The 17,864-nt window shown below is 41.5% G+C and overlaps 1 protein-coding gene across 8 annotated transcripts in view; it reads left to right on the top strand.

Annotated features, from left to right (window-relative positions):
- Window positions 1–17,864, top strand: part of osbpl6 (oxysterol binding protein-like 6) — a 64,815-nt gene that overhangs the window by 24,510 nt on the left and 22,441 nt on the right. For 2 of the 8 annotated variants that reach the window (XM_050048781.1, XM_050048774.1), the window contains exons 3-10: window positions 5,649–5,771; window positions 6,215–6,268; window positions 7,999–8,112; window positions 8,207–8,377; window positions 12,492–12,633; window positions 12,813–12,916; window positions 13,236–13,328; window positions 15,726–15,894. In XM_050048781.1, coding sequence (XP_049904738.1) covers window positions 5,649–5,771; window positions 6,215–6,268; window positions 7,999–8,112; window positions 8,207–8,377; window positions 12,492–12,633; window positions 12,813–12,916; window positions 13,236–13,328; window positions 15,726–15,894 — 970 coding nt within the window. Of the gene's footprint in view, window positions 1–5,648; window positions 5,772–6,214; window positions 6,269–7,998; window positions 8,113–8,206; window positions 8,378–12,488; window positions 12,634–12,812; window positions 12,917–13,235; window positions 13,329–15,725; window positions 15,895–17,864 lie in introns of all 8 variants that reach the window. The other 6 variants (XM_050048780.1, XM_050048773.1, XM_050048776.1 and 3 more) reach the window with 5 other exon arrangements.

The raw sequence follows: 17,864 nt of genomic DNA, 5'->3' as shown, positions 1-17,864 counted from the left end.
GCTCTCTTCTGCCATGGCGAATTGAGAAAACTCTCATTACGCCTTCGTGCGGCGCATTTAAGGGCGAGAAGATGGGCTCATTTGATTGGTGTGATGTGTGTAAAACCCACTCCACGCCTTCTCTCCTCCCTCTTTCCGACTTGCGCCGGTAGGAGGGACGGAGGTGGGAGAGAGGAGTAGCTGCGCCAGGCGCACGGTGTGCCAAACCTACAAAATCTGCCTGGCCACAACCAGTTGGTGAAGCGCAGGTGCGCTGTGCCCGGTCTGCGAAACTAGAGCCCTCTATGTTTGTCTTATGGTTCGCCGTTGCTGAGACTTGAGCTGTCCAGATTTCAGTTTAATATAAATAAAGATCAGCCACAAAAGCCAAGAATGGCCGCAGATGCAAGACTTTTATTTCCATCTTCATCTTCTTCTAACTGCTTCATCCTCTTGAGGGTCGCGGGGGGGCTGGAGCCTATCCCAGCTGGCATTGGGTGAGAGGCGGGGTACACCCTGGACAGGTCACCAGACTATCACAGGGCTGACACATAGAGACAACCATTCACACTCACATTCACACCTACGGACAATTTAGAGTTACCAATTACCCTGCATGTCTTTGGACTGTGGGAGGAAGCCGGAGTACCTGGAGAAAACCCACGCTGACACGGGGAGAACAGCGCACAGAAGGGCTCCCCCACCCGAGATTGAACCAGGAACCCTCTTGCTGTGAGGTGATAGTGCTAACCACCACACCACCGTGCCGCCCTAATTAATTGTTTCATTATCTCAAAATAAGAACTCTTGCAACTAGGGTGCCCAACAGTTATTTAAATTATCGTTTAATCTGCAGATTATTGTGTTGATCACTTGAGAAATCTTTTGAAATGTCCAAAAAGTGTAAAAAGAAATTCCAGATTCCAGTGTCTCATTTTGTCTAACCAACAGTCCAAAACCTAAAATATCCAATTTACAGTAACATAAAACAAAGAAATACAATAAATCCTCAAGTTTTAGGAGCTTGAACTGACAAATGTTGAGCACTTCAGCTCAAAAAACTGACTTAAACAACATGATTAACTTTCTTTGGATGGACTAATCAATTAATAATCTAGGCTAATCGATGCAGCCCTACTTGTAACGGGATACTGAGCTTTAAAAAACAACAGGTTGTTGTAAAGATTGTAGAATAATTAATTCATTACCTCAAGAAAACATGAGTACCCAAGATAACATGATGCTTGTCATCTTGAGATAATAAGATAATTGAAATGACAGCCATTCTTGGCTTCCATTGCTTGTTGATTAATAAACCAATTTTCTGGCCTTAATGTTGTTTATTTTGGGTAATCAATGGTTATATTGGCCCCTTAGATTTAGAACTCCCTTGAAAAATGAAACATATTCATCTGATTATATTTGTCACTCCTGTTAGTGCATCATTATGTTTTATAGCACTCTGAGTTTGCTAACGGTAAAGTGGGAAATCAGCTGAAGTGAAGTGAAATAATTGGAGAATCTATTGACCTAAATTTGATTAGTTTGTGTTTATGAAGTTCAGCACTTAATAAGAGTTCATCTCACAGTATTTCAGCAGCAGCAGAGAGCGTTACTCTAAGTGTAGATCACTATCTGTGGGAGAGGCGGATGTGTCACAGAAACTTGTCATCTGAAGTGTTGTGCTGATATTTATAGGGCTGATTTAGCCTAAGGTGTCCCCAAGGAGTGTTTGTCCTTTCTCCTGCTCAGGGAGACCTTAACTGTAATAGTTTGATTCATTGCAGCATTAAAAAGTCTACTGTGCTACGGCGCTGAGTGTCTCTGCAGGTGTTGGATACCAGAAGACTGACACAGAATTGATTTAGCTCATGATTGGGATTATAAAAGTCACTTTAGTGTTCTGGCATCTACTGTAAGTGTGTCATTCTGCTGATGTGGTGTGAGCGTTTTTCAAAGGAGGCTTGAAAAAGAAACAAAGGCATGAAGCTATGTCAAGTAGAAGTTATTCAGTATCAAACTCACAAGTTAATGGAGCAAACCTTTTAGAATTTTGACATTGAAAAGCAGACGGCCTCTCACTGAGCCTGCCACAAGATCCTTCATTAAAGGGGTAAACTCACCAAGAGGGACCGGCTTATTCAGCTTTAAATTATTCTGCAGTGAGATCAATGAATGTGAGCAGAGAGCAGGAAATCACTTTGGCTTAATTCAGTTCTGTTTTTCGGGGTCAAATAACAAAAGCAAATCCTCTGACTGTAGCAGTAATTTCCATATAAACTGATAGTTGGCATATACTTTGGCATTTACGTGGAGCCAGAGGTTGAGTGGACGGTTCCTCATGAAGAATTTGTTGATTTATATCAGTAATGGTTCAGATCTTAAAATGATGCCCAGCAAAGTGCATTCACAAGCAATATTCGCAGCAGGAGCCATTCTTTATTTAGTGTCGTATTGATTTATCACTTTAAAGAGAGTTGAAAGTCTCTTTGTAATGCTGCAGATAACACAACAGGAAGTTTGTCTGAAGGGTTTCTCACAGACGGCTGCTTGTTACTGCCTCTTAGGGAGGGTGCTCATCATGTGTAGGGCTGTTACCGTCTAAATACAGAGGCGTTAATGTATCGATCGTTTCACATTATGCAGTTCAACTGATGATATAATCGCTTTATGCATAATGAGTCAACCACTACCTTTTACGATATGATTGTTTTCAATGGTGATGTACACTCCGCTAATGAAGTCCAGCTCCTCCACTTCCTCAGTCGCACAGGGCCACTAAAGGGAGGGGCTGTCATCGGCGGAGACACACGACCTCATTACCGAACAGATCTGTTCGACCGGTCGTTAGATTAAACAAGCTGTTGTCTCCTTTTGTTAAATGTCCTGCAAGCCAAGGTCAGGTGTCGTAACACACACCCGACGAGCTGTCTTGAAGGTCGCGACATCACACAGAGCAGTGAAGAGCCGTGGGGCTGTTGTGTGGGTTTTGCGGAGATGCTTGTGCATGTTAAGTTGTGGGTTTTGCCTTAAAGGCTGATTCAAGTATGAAATTAAAAATCTGACCTACTTTACCAGTGATACATTTAGACGCTTCCATTTTATTAATATTTTACTTAATCTGAGTCTGGGATAATTGCCCAAAAATAGACGACTACATGTCATGTTGAGATATTGCTACAGAGAGTACACAATGTTAATGCTTTGTACAACAGCAGTGGCACACTATACTGCAGACAGTTAGCTGTGTTGTGAGTAATAGTTGCTACTCTCACTTTTTCTAGACTCTTGATGCTGCATTACATAATATATATATCTAGGTTGCTTTCTGTTTTTTAAGGATTTTCCCCTCAAAAAAGCAAATTTGCTCTATCAGGACTGTTTGGATGTGGTTTGATCAGGTGTATGACTTTTTAAAGTCCTGATTGGTGCACAGAAGTACTTGATATCACCTTCTTCTGAGTCCTGCCTGCTTAAAACCAGTGATAGCAGTAGTTTAACACACTAAATTAAGTTGTATGCAGTTTTAAGGAAAGTTTTAAGTGTTTCTTAAAGAACGGTATTTGTTGACAATTAAAACCTGGGGTTTCAGGGTACTCCAGCTTCCTCCCACAGTCCAAAGACATGCAGTCTAGGTTAACTGGTGACTCTAGATTGGCCGTATGTATGAATGGTTGTCTGTGTCTATATGTCAGCCCTGCGATAGTCTGTCAACCTGTCCAGGGAGTATCCTGCCTCTCACCCAGTGTCAGCTGGGATAGGCTCCACCCCCCCTGCGACCCCCCTGCAGGATAAGCAATTATGGAAAATGAATGAATCAAAGCTGTGTTTTACTATATTGTCATTTATTATTGTTTATGTACAAGCCTCCACTTCAGGGTGTGCAGGAGGAGTTGTAGTTGACAAATACATTCATTAAAAATGATGTCTGCTTATCACTACGTTACCATGTGTTATAAATGTTAATATACTGCCTATATATGCTAAATGAGGGGACTTAAAGTGTTACCATTTTGTGTAAGACAAGACCATACAAAACAAATTTTACTAAACCAAGACCAGTAAAATTCATTCATTTCCGTAATCGCTTATCCTGTCAGGGGTCGTGGGGGGGCTGGAGCCTATTCCAGCTGACACTGGGCGAGAGGCAGGGTACACCCTGGACAGGCTGCCAGACTGTTGCAGGCACATAGAGACAGACAACCCTTCACACTCACTTTCACACCTATGGCCAATTTAGAGTCACCAATTAATTTTTGGACTGTGGAACAACAAACTCCAGACATAAGGGCTCCTCCACCCTGGGGTTTGAACCCCCCACCCCAGGTTTCAACCAGGAACCCTCCTGCTGTGAGGCTACAATTCTAACCACTGCGTCCATACAAAATACATTTTTAGCAAATTAAAATCTGAGGCTGGACCTGAATATTTGACAATTAGGTTATATGCTTGATTGGTCCTCAATTTTGGGATTCAGATTTTTTTTTTTTTTTTTTGAGAAATGACAAATAAAGACATTATAAATGATTATAATTCTCTGTTGCCCATACATTGAGTTATTTGTGGTAATATCATCATTGACTGTCATATTTATATTCTAGCTGCGTGAGTTTGTTTGGGACTGTTTAACAGCTCACTGTCAGCTGTCAGCTGCTGTATTAGGTTGTGCAGACGGGCAGACGTTGAACTGACTGTTCTGTGGGAGAAGAGCAGCTCCAGCGACAGCCCTTAAGTGCTGCATCTAGTCTGGCTAGGAGTCGGGGTGGTCTGGGATCGGACCTGAGCCCAAAAAATGGTAGTGGGACAGTCCTGTTAATATCATAGAATACTTTATGTTTCTTCTTCATTATTCAAGAATAGTGAATGTGAGTGTGAATGGTTGTCTGTTTCTATGTGTCAGCCCTGTGATAGTCTATCAACCTGTCCAGGGTGTACTCTGCTTCTCACCCAATGTCAGCTGGGATTGCTCCAGCACCTGGATATGATAAGCAGTTACAGATATTGGATGGACGAATGGATGGGTTATCCAAGAACGTAACTAAACAAATTAACCAAGAACTCCAACAACCATTTAGTTGATTAATTGATTACAGCAGCTAACATAGAAGTAGACCAGGCAGTTAGAGGGAAAGGAAGCACTCGGTTAAACATTTTTCGAACTTGCACACAAAATAACTTCTGAAAGATGCTGAATGAATCATTTGAGCTCAGTACAGCAAGATGGTGATCCTTATCTGTTCCGAGACACTTTGCTGCCATCAAAGCTGTGATCCCATCATTCCCAGTGTCCCCTCCAGTGGGACGACCGTGTGATCTTTTACCTGTCTCTGCCCAACTTTCCTGTCCCTCCACTCCAGAGGCGTCACTTTGATTTACAGACCCACTAGCAGCAGGAAGAGCACAGTCAGGAGAAAGCTAATGGAGTGGAAATGCTGAGAGAGCAGGAGGAATTTGAATGGGGCAGTATTTCTTTAAATCTGTAGAACAGGGGGAGAAGAATAAAGAAGTGTTAAGTGTATTCCTGTGGTTTTCTTCAGTCTGTCAGACTGTGGGCATGACATGACCATCTTTTCTTTTCATTACAGCAAGTGTATCCCCTGTTTTCTTCTCATTCTAGAGGAGTGAGTGAATTAGTTCTGACGCCACATTGTCTCTTTCTTCCTCACCAGGAGGCAGACAGCTGGGAAATCATTGAGGGGCTAAAAATCGGCCAGAGCAACGTCCAGAGGCCTGATAAGCACGAGGGTTTTATGTTGAAGAAGCGGAAATGGCCGCTGAAAGGCTGGCACAAGGTAAGCTCCACAGGGAAAGCGAGACACGCAAGCTTTTGCTGGTGGGAAAAACACCTTCAAAACATCCGCTGCTTGAATGTTAAACAGTACGCTGTCTAGTAAAGAAATAAGTTCCCCTTTTCATGCACCTTGCTTTGCCCTCTCTGGGCCTCTTCCGCAAGCATACTGAACATTTCTTTTGAAGTCACCACCTTCAGCATGAGCTGTACTGTTGTTTTCTCAAAACACTTGAATACCAGTGGGAACCAGTCCCTGTTGTTGGCATATTTAAACTCACAACACCACAGTACGCACAGACCCTACAGCTAATTACAAGAGAATGGATGTTGGGAGACTTTTGTATCGAGTCCACAATATAAACGTGTCTAATGTGATCTATATTCAATGGCCTCGCTTCCTGTTATTTCACTAACACATTATTTTTGTGCTTATATTCTCTGCAGCGTTTTTTTGTTCTGGACAATGGTATCCTGAAGTACTCCAAGTCCCCCATTGATGTAAGTAACCCTGACTATAACCCACAGGCAGAAACAGGGCAGCCTGGCCTGACATCAGCTCAGCTTGGCAATGAGTCAGCAGAAACATCTGCAACACGGGTCATGATGTTCAAAGTGTTTTCAGCACGCCATGTCACTTTGCAGGAAAGCTGGAATTTTAGGGGCAAAATGGAAACATAACACAAGACTGTGAAGAAACCAAAGAATTGTTGTTGTTCTCACTTTATTTCTCTCTGTCGGCAGACCTTGTGCTGGTGCTGTTTGTAGGGCTGCAGCCAATGGTTGTTTACATGAATTAAATGTGTTGATTCTTTGAATAGCTGTTTAATTGTTTGGGCTATAAAACCCCAGAAAACTGTGTCCAACGAATTCAAAATGTCCTAAAGCCTGATGCTTCCTGGCAGCGTTTCCCAGTTCAAGTTCACCTTCGGACCTCAGTTGCAAGTCACATACACCCTCTTTCTTATGAAATGATACGGTGCACCCTGTTCCTTTCTTGCAGATGTGTCCCTCCCCCAAATTGTCTTCACTGCTTCTTTGTCACGCAACTCTCTAGACTTTGAGCAGGTGCGAAAAACCTCAGAGACTCAAACCTTTTCTGAAAACTTACATTTACACAACTTTTAGAGTCAGTGTATAAACATGATTGACACAACACGAGGTTGCATTTCCTTTTAATCTTAATGGCTCAAAACATGATGTCATAGGTCATGTAACACGCCATTTTAGGCACTATAAAGGTATGTAACTTTTAAAAACTCCTCATTTAGGATTCAAAAGATTAATTTCAAATATGGTAAGCAGAATCTCAGGACCTACACAGTCCCAAGTTTTGAACATTTTTGCCTGTGGCGAGGCGGGACAGCCCGTTCTCATTTTCAAGTCTTCAAATACCGCGGCTTTGTCAGTGATTTTGCCGTCAGACACTGACACTGACACCAAAAGCCACCTTTCGCAGTGGTATGATACATTCCTTGGCAGCGTCAGTTTGTAACACAGCCGGATGGCACCTGTTGCGACGAATGATATGCCACTGGATGGCATCAGTTTGAAATGCTGCCAGTAGCGACGGAAAATAAAGAGCTGGAAAGTCCCTGACCAACAGCATGGAGGGTTTTTGGTTTCTTTATGGTGTTAAAGAAGTTTGGGTAACACTTTACTTGAAGGTATCTACATAAGGGTGACATGACACTGTCATGAACTTGTCATAAACATTATGTGCATGTCATAAACGTTTATGACTGCTGTCGTTAAGTGTCATTCGTTTTTTGTAATGACAAGTTGACATTGTTTGGGTTGTCTTGATTATGACAAGTTGAGATTAATTAAAGTAACATTACCAGAAGTCGTCTTTGTCATGACAAGTTGACATTAACATAAAGACATCTTCTGGTAATGTCATCCTGGTTTATGACAAGTTGTCATTATAAGGACATCCCAAACAAATTTAATGTCAACTTGTCATTACAAAAACCGAATGACACTTAATGACAGTAGTCATAAACGTTTATGACACGTACATTATGTTCATGACAGGTTCGTGACGGTGTCATGTCATAGTTATGACAGTGTGATGTCACCCTTATGTAGGTACCTTCAAGTAAAGTGTTAGCAAAGTTTGTTATAAATGTAATAAGTGATAAAAATGATGTGTGCACAACATTTACAAATGATTGAACAACTGTAAACCTTGAGAAACTGTACAAATATTCATCTCTCACTTGCCTTAGATCCAAAAAGGCAAACTTCATGGCAGCATCGATGTCGGCCTCTCAGTCATGTCCATCAAGAAGAGAGCCCGTCGCATCGACCTGGACACTGAGGAGCACATCTATCACCTGAAGGTAACACTGATGGGACGAGTCAATATTGTCATTTTAGCGCTGACGAACAGGAGGTCAGCAGATGAAGGAGTTTAAAGCTGTCTATTCTCTTTAGGTAAAATCTCAAGACATCTTTGATGCCTGGGTGTCCAAGTTGCGTCATCACCGGCTTTACCGACAGAACGAGATCGTGCGATCTCCCCGGGAGGCCACCATGCGCACGTTTCCTCCCCCGGCTGCCATGGAGTCCCCTCAGCCTGCCTCAAGTGTGGTACGTGAAGCCAAGGTGAGCCCTCCAAACAATTAAACATACAGTTATTTTCGCCATAAATCAATAAATTATCTGTTTTATAAAATGTAAGAAAATAGTAAAAAAGAAAAAAGCATTTGGCTGGTTCACAGATCCCAGGATGACCTCAGATGTTGCGTTTTGTCTGAAAAACACTCCGAAGATTTTTAATTTGAAATTATATCAAACAGGAAAGCAGCAAATCCTCTCATTTGAGAAGTTGGAGACACTGTTTGACATTTTTGCTTGTTTCAAATAATTAATTACCAGAAATATTGCTGATGAATCGTCTCTACAGAGTTCAGCTCAAAATTAAAACATAATGTCATAGATCTGATGAAGATACGGAGCCCTCTAATCAAACCAGCCTGAACATTTTTTGTACTGAGCTTAAAAGCAGTCTGTCTCTCTGAGCTCTGAGCAGAGTGCAATTACTTATTCAAGAAGGGTATGTCATGGGGAATGAGAGATCGTCTAGTTCTGTTTTTACTGGAAACTGGGATAGTGTACGGAAATATCATCCAGTAGAGAGGAAGTCAAACTTAATATGAAACAGCTTACATGTATGTAAGCCACTGATTTGCTATTATCTTAACACCTGTTCCACATTGTTGTGTTAACCATCACGGCCCTGATCTGCCCCCTGCGTCATGTGTTATTTGCCAGACTGACTGTGAACGTGTCGACAGATATCTGCCCAATCCAGTAGCCCTGATTGGACAGATAATTGTATACAGATCATTAGGATAATAAAAGGACTTGTTTGTCCAGACTCCTCTCAGTTTGGTGTGAACCCCTGGTCCTTGTTGCTGTGTCTGAAGTGTGTGCAAATGTGAGGATGCAGCCAGAGCAGGTTCTCCTGGGAGTGTGGCTCTGTACCTCATGCAGCCCATTAGAGGTGATAAGTAGGATCTGGATTCAGAGCAGCTGGCTGCAGCCTGATGAGCTCTCCCAGAGGAACAGCTTAAATGAGAGACTGGTATCCTGGAGTCAGAATTAATCGCTTTGAAAGGAGGACTATCAGGGTCTCTTCTAAATACTAAAGAAATCCACAGCATGGAAGCATTTGTACATGTTCCTAAAAGCTGATAATACAATACATTATTCCAGTTGTGATTTTTGGTCCATTTAAATATTAGGGATGTTTTTGTATCCAGAATAATCCTCAGGGGGAAAATTCAAGGCCTTGAAAGGTTTTGAAAATAGACGTATTGGGTTATGGGTTATTGAAAGTCAACCACTGTTGCGTCATTGTTTCACACGCCACCTTCCTGTTTGATTGTTTTTTTTGTTATCACTAGGACTGCAACGATGAGTCGACTAATCGATGACTAATCGACTATTATCAAAATAATCAGTGACTATTTTAGTAGTCGACTAATCGGTTTGAGTCATTTTTCATAGAAAAATACTATAAAAGTACCCCAAAATACTCTTATTGCAGCTTCTCATGTTCAAATATTGGCAGCTTTACACACTCTCCCATGACGGTGAACTAAAACCCTTTGGCGTGAGTACGAAACAAGACATTAGATGACATAGTTTTCGGGTTTGGGAGAGACAGACAGACATTTTTCAACATTTTCAAAAAATAATCGACAATGAAAATAGTCATTACTTGCAGCCCTAGTCATCACAACATTAAACTTTGGTTCGAAATAAAGTCATTCATTCATTCATTCATTCATTCATTCAAGAGCAACGGTCACGTACGAGCATGAGTGATTGAAGTCTATGATGCAGGTTAAACAGCAGCAAGAGAAAGCTGATGTTAGGCCGATCTTCAACTATGCCTGGAAAAAGTAACATTCCAGGACTTGTGGCTCACCAAACACATTTACAAAGATTGACTTTTTTAAAGATCTGCAGGACATCCATATGGCTCAAACAGAGCCTGCAGCAAATCAGTAATAGGTTCAGAACATGGGCAAAGCAGCTTAGCCAGTGGAGCACCACACAGGAAAGCACTCTGCAGGTTAATAGTAATTACCTTTGATCTGTGTCTCAAACTCATTAGGTCCTTGAAATTGAGGGAATGGGGCCTGGAAAGTTCTTAAATTTGACATTTAAGGAGTTGTGGGAACCCTGAGCCCTGAAACAATCACTCAGTTGCCAAAAAAATGTAATGTGTTTCAGCACCCAGCAGAGCCACCCCCGACACATCATCGGTTGTGCACCCCAACATCATCAGGTCTTTCGGCCTTAATCACAAGACACCCTTTGTTGAGGCAGCCCCACCACAGGCTGATCAGGCCTGGGTGTGCGTCAGAAAGTTGGCTCCTACATGGTCACCTAGTGACCCAGATGGGATCCTTTCTCTTCAGCCATAGTCAGTGACTGCACCTCTCAGCTATATTGGCCAGATCCTTGACCACTTTCCACTACTTTCCACTTGCCCATTAATCCTGATTTCCTTGAGGAGCCTAGTGGTAGATCAAGCAACGACGCCTCTGTAGCCCACCTCGATCCCCCCTAGCTTTCCAGGCTCTAATTGCCGCGTCAGTTACGAGGGCAGTGCCTTGCATTCAGACGCCTCCTCCATGGCATCCTATGAGGAAAGTACGCTGACTGGATGACCAGAGGACCAGGTCTGGTCATAAGTTGGTTGCTGGTCCAGTGTGTAAAAGAAGAAATGGTCATATGAAGATAAAAAACAACAACTGGCCGGCTCACTCAGTGTTAAAGTCCATGGTACAGGCAGGCAGTCCAAAAATGCATCCGAGTCACTCTGACTGTAGTTAAAAATCCTTTATTAATACATGGAAAAACCAACATGTTTCGACGAGAGAGTCTTCATCAGGGTGTAAAATGCATTGGAAACAGGTGTGCAATATAAGAACTCATATAGGGGTCATGTGACACTGCAATTGGAAATGATGTAAATGTATGCTACAAGTAATCCACATATTTAGTAACAAGAAAAAAAGGTTCAGTGCCAAATAAAAAGAAACAACAGTGAAATAAAGTAATAATTGTTATATATGTGACAACCCTGCACATTAAGTGTCAGAAAATGAAAAATATAGATATATATGTATATGGCAAAGACAAGAAACAATATGTGTGAACAGACAACAAACTCATAACGTGTATAAAGTTGAAATATTTATAGAGTGTAATTCATGATAACTAACAGAAGGATTTGACAATAAGGATAAAGTTAAGCCTAAATATTCAAAGGCAGGAAAACTTCACAGGGCTCACAAAGGATCACCCTCAGTACATATAAAAACATGTCGTCTTTAATATTGTACTCTTAAGAGAGTGTATAAAAACACTCAATACTATTTCAAAAACATGACAACAATACTGAGAGGACAGTATGATGTAAGGAAAACCATAATAAATCACCCTCAATGATACAGGTGTGAACACAGCAATTGCACTCGGAAGAGTTCTTGAAGAAATGGTCTCAGTCCGGTTACAAACGAACTCTGGTGTGGTTTGTTTGTGGTGAGAACGTGTTCCGACCTGGATCTGAACCAACTCCAGCCACATGACACATTGTTTGGGATAAACATGAGCATGTTACAGTCCTGGAGGATTATTAATGTGCACCTCCTCCTGTACTGCCTTAATATGCACATTCAGCACATCCAATGCATCAAAACATTGTTTTCTAGTTGGAGCCGCGCCTCGTTTTCAAACTGTATGGTTTGACTAAAATGAACAATGACAGCAATATAGTCCACGATGACCAGCGCTAAAATCAACCTGCGTAGTTGTCCCTCCATTGTGACATTAGAAAGTGTCACATTTATCTTGCAAGTGTACTCTTCTTCAACGTTTTGTTTACTTCCTGGATATTTCTCATAAGGAAATTCTGAACAATCAAGAGCAGCTTTCTCACACAGGGCATTTGATCTGGTCCGCTTGTAAATTCTACTGTGAGAACACGAACCAACTCTAGGCAATTATGCAACTTAGGAACAAAATCAGTCCCTGATTCAAAGCAAGACAACTCTAGGTCTGAGAGCACCCTCAGTGTGATCCAAACCTGTTTAAACACTCTTGACAAGTGTGTAAGACAGTACAGTAAACTCTGACATGAAGTTACAGACAAAACAACCTCCTTACAACATCTTTGTGTTCCTGTATCACCTCTCAGCAGGCCAAGCCAAGCAGCTTGCCCTGGCAGCCCGTGGCTCCCAGCAGCAACAGCAGCAGCAGCCTTCCTGCCTCCTACAGCAACGGCCAGAGCAAGGTGGTTGCTTGGCTTCAGGAATCAGAGGAGATGGACAAGTGCGCAGAGGGTGAGTGCAGTTTTCTTCCTCAACCTGGGAACAAATCTGATTTTAAAAAGAAGTAGATTAAATCATGCCTCAGGCCTTACGTTAAGTCTTCTGAACTCTGAGCGGAGGATTGATGGGCATTTCATGACACATAACACTGAATGTGTTTGTGCACGTGTGGGTGTGAATTTTATTTTCAGAGCTCGCACGATGCCAGTCCAACCTGACTGAGCTGAGCCGGCTATTGCAGAGTTTGGAGATTCTACAGAGGACACAGTCAGCGCCCAACTTCACAGATATGCAGGTAAAAAGAAGACACATGCACGGGCACAGAGAGCAGGGACGCTGTCCCAACAGACAGGATGTAACCATGCTGACAGAAGAGCAGCCAGCTTCTCTAACTGATCAGGATCTATTAAATATAAATGTTTTGTGTTATAGTTTTTTTAATGTCACACACTCCATTTGCTTCATTAGTTCCTTTGCGATTCATTTGTGGGGATGTTGTCTTGTTTTTTGCCATTTCACTGCAGTCAATGTGTGTGTTAGCTTTTGCTTTTAGTTGTGATGTGTTTGTCCTATTAACCACATTTTCCATATTTTGATCCACGTGTGCCACAAAGGCCAATTGTGTAGAATTGTCAAAGAAAGAAAAGCGCTTGAACAGAAGATGGAGAACAAAAAGTGTCGGCAAAGATGCAAAATTCCAACTTCAGGTACCTGTTTTCAGATTTTTGCTTTGCCACATAAACACACACGCACACACACAGTAGTCAGTCACTCATGTGCCACATTTCCACTGCATGGTGCAGCAGGGCTCTACTCAACTCGACTTACTCTTTGGTTTGGTTTTCCATTATCAAAAGTTATGGTCGAGGTAAGGTACCATCGGCGAGCTGAGCCGATACGAGAAAGTGGAGTGAAAACACTGCACAGGACTGATTGGTCAGATAGAATCGTCACCACTACGACACAGGACATCCATTTTTAAGTAGCCAAGCTATAGGAATTGGTTATTGTTTAAAAAAATTACCAAATCACTTTAAGGGTAGTGCCAATACCACTACCAGTGGTACCAGTACTTGTAGAATACTTCATTTGATACCTTCCTTTCTACTGATGTAGAAGCCTTCAGTAGCATAAATGCCACCAGACGCAGGGCAAATTAATTGTCAGTAGCCTGTCCAGCTCATCATTCCCAGGGTGTTCAAGACCGCCACTTTGTCACACCCCTGTGTTTGTGATATTCACACCAAAGGCAGCCTTCAGGGTCTTTATGAGACACAACGGCCCGTCCACTAACTCCAATGTAAACCCATCTGCGGCAATAGCTGATGTTGAGACCAACAGACGTAGTATAAGGAGTGAGAAAGTGTGCTTGGGTGGACGGGAGAAGAGATGGACTTACAGCCACAAGGGCCCGTGTCTGGTGTGAAACCAAAAGTCAGTGTTGTTTGAACTTACCATTAGGCAACTTATGTATGAACGTGACGCATTAACATAGTAGTAATAGTGTAGTACTGGTAGTAGTTGGCTAATCACACGTCGCATTAAATTGAAGAACGCTTGCAGTGATTGGCTGCGAGCAAAACCTTACAAGTAGTCTTTTTTATGTCTACAGTAGATCTGGATACTAATAACAGTGACTGGTGAAGTTCGATAACCACTGGTACTGGGCTATTTCAAGTACTGATACCTAGTCCCACAAGCTACTGTCAATAGTAGCTGCTGTTTAAAAATGGCAGCCCGCAAAACACCAACATACACGAGGCTGTAGAATTTATGAAGTTCTCCCTCTGCTAGGTTGCCCAATAAAAGAGTTCATTGAGCGTTGTCTTTAAGATGATGTCATGGCAGTTTCAAGCAGTGTTGCCATGGCGATCACCTGAGAATCCCGCCTACACTGAGGGGGTACTCTCTGCAGCGGAAAATCAAACAGAGAAAAGGACCTGGTACCAAAAATGAGTCGAGTCGAGCTGAACCATGCAGTGGAAATGTGTCATTAGACACATTCAGTTATACAGTCTCCTTGTGATTAGGAATTTTCCTGGGACGACCTTAATGCTGTAATTCAAGACAAAAAAGCTAAATAATTGTTTTTAAAACACAACAGATGCATATTAAAATTGAATTCATATATATTACATGAATTGTATTATAAGAGACACTGTGTACTTTCAATATAAGGTGCAGTAAATTTTCGATTTAAGAGAGGTTTGATGTGTTTGTTAGTGGACAGAGAGACCCTGAAGTCACAGGTTTGATTCCTGTATGAGCGTGAAAGTCCACTCTAAGTGTTAGTGAACAAGAGTGAAACGTGAATTGAACCTCTACTGCTCTTTTTAACATTTTTAAGAGGGGAGACTTTTACAGCACATACACACTACAGAGCATTTCTGTCTTCTTTGTTTTTGTTTTCTTGATCTTTTTTGTTCTTTAATCAGTCTGCGCTGATACTGTTACTCATTAACGTGGTGTGTCGTGGCCTCAGTAATGCTTTTTCCATCTCTGCTAATTTTCCCTTATTTTGCCCAAAACGTTAATCTGTGCTTCCTGAAAAGACTAAATGTGCTTTCATACACTGTTGTTTTTTGTTCACTAATGAGCAGATCACAGAATTTAAAAGCCCCTTCATACGCTACCTTAGAGATTTCTAGATATAACAAGTCAAAGTCAGCTGGACTTCCTGTTCATCCCAAAAAGCAAAGTTATGTAGCTTCTGTCATGATCCAGTGCCAAACACCACGTCAAGTTTGATCTGATCAACTAGTTCTTGATATTTAATTGACTTCTATAACTGATAATCTTCATATATTTGAAGATATCAGCCTTAGGAAAATGAAGATGCAGCTATTTTGTAATGGCGTCTTCGTTAAATATATATATTTTTAGGCTAGTAATGAGAAGAGCATGTCACTGCCCCTCAGTGTGACATGTTGGTGTGACATGTCAGATACTTAGACGGAATAATTGGTCCTATTATACGCTACATTCAGAGTTAGCCGTGTGTTAATGGACCAAAGTTCTTGCTCTTCACAGTTCTGTCAGACACACAAGTACTGTGCCTCCCCGCTGACTGACAGTGGTCTTCTCTGGTCGTCATCTTTCTCCAGGTCCCTCTGTCTGCAAGCATGTCCCCTGTCCGCCTCCACTCATCCAACCCCAACCTGTGTGCCGAGCTGGTGGACTTTCAACCCGCTGTCTCCCGGCTGACAGACAGCGTAGAGTGTGCCAGTGACTACATTAAACTTCAGGAGGAATTCTGCACCATTGCCCAGAAAGGTAGGGAGGCAGCATGCATGGCTGCATGGTTATTAGGCGAGATATTCCCAGCGTTTTCAATTCATATGTAAATTGCGTATGCATAGACTCATGGACCCTTGATGTTGCTATACCAACCGTTGACCGGCTTACGTCATTGCAGCGTTTCTATTGGTGGTGCTGAATGCAAACAGAAAAAGGGGTGTAGTTCTTAGGGGAGCTCGCCCGCGGGCATTTTATTTCAGGGAGTCCCCAGAACTGCTTGGTTGTATATGAGCGTACCCTGTCTTGTATCTTGTTGTAAACCTGTTTTGTATATTGTTGTTTGTTACTTATGTTCATTCATTCATTCTTTTGTTTTGCACCAGGATCAGAGAAAAACAATTTCATCCCTGCACTGTATATAGGTGAATGACAAAAAATATCTCTTTAAATCTTACAGGATTACTCTGCTTTGTTATAACCTGGATTTCATTTCATTCCAATTGTTCCTGTTGTTTAGGATATCATTGTACATATAAGAGTAATTGCTGAGATTTTGGAACAATAAAAAGAATTCAGACGGGCCAAAAAATCGATCACGCAGGTTTTAAATAAAGTCTTAGGTTAGCCAAACTTATTTAGGAGATAATATAAAAAGCGAGCACTAACATTAGTCAAGTCTGTTTTATTTATGTAGTGCCATCTCATAACAAAAGTTGTTTCAGAACACTTTTCATATAGAGCAGGTATAGCAGTGTCCCTCTTAATTGAATTTACAGAGACCCAATATTTCCCCCATGAGCAAGCACTTGGTGACGGAAAGGAAAAACTTGCTGTTAAGAGGCAGAAACCTTGAACAGAACCAGGCTCTAGGTGGGCAGCTGTTTGCCTCGACCGGTTGGATTGAGAAAGATAAAGAGAGAAAGATAAAAACATGACATCATGAAACAAACTGTCTCTTGTTAACATCCATCGTAGTTGAACTTTGACCAACTGTACTTGCCATGACTGTGTGCAAACACTGTTTGTCTGTGGACATTTGAGATGCACCCATTATCAGTTCTACCTATAAAGTAGTTTAGACAATTTCTTCATTCTACTTGTTAAAGCAATGTTGTCTTTTTACCAGATTTCAACAGTTAAATGTATACTATGCAGGAATTGTCAGTTAGTGTTTGTAACCTATTTCACTACTGAAAGTGGAAGCTAACCCTAGATTTATTCTACTTCGTGTTTCGCCTTGCTATATTTGCATTTTATTCTGCGATGTGTGCACAGTTTTTGCAGCTTCCTCTTGGATGTGTGCTGCTCATGGTCTGGCACCAGTTTGACCTTTTTATAAAGTCTCGACCTCACCTGCACGCTGTGCCCATAAACTGCCTGAGCACAGCAAAATAAGAGGAAAACAGGAAAATACAGGCAGAGGGCAGAGTCTCTGCAGATAAAAACACCACCACAGACTTCCTGTGGGTAATAAGTGATGATTGAGAGGGATTACTAATGTATGAGTCTATACATTATTCTTTAGGGATGCCCCAGCTGAGGCTGAGTCCTTACCACAGAGGCCTGGTTTCAAGTCCGGCCAAAGACCCTTTGCTGTAGGTCCTTCACTCTCTCGCTCCTTTTTATACCTGTCTACTCACTATCAATAAAGCATGAAAATGCCCCAAAAAATATCTTGAAAAAAACATTGTCTTTTAGGGTGAACCATACATAGCATAATTTTAATGTAGTAAATACAATGTCATCATAACAGAGAGAAACAATAGCCAAAGTTAAAGTAAAGTGGAATTTTAGTTTTCACATTAAAATTTAATGGTAACAATGTTGATAAATATACCTGTAAAGTAGAAATTAACAGAAAAGTTCAAGTTAATTTTGGTCACCAAGGCTAACTCAGTGTGTCAGACCAGACTGTTAATTGAATATAACAATAATAATAATAATAATATTTATTTATAAAGTGCTTTTCAAAACAAAGTTACAAAGTGCTTTACATGTCACAAATT

This window comes from Epinephelus moara, chromosome 7 (assembly GCF_006386435.1).
Source record: "Epinephelus moara isolate mb chromosome 7, YSFRI_EMoa_1.0, whole genome shotgun sequence".
NCBI lineage: Eukaryota > Metazoa > Chordata > Actinopteri > Perciformes > Serranidae > Epinephelus > Epinephelus moara.
This window is presented reverse-complemented; position numbering and strand designations above follow the sequence as displayed.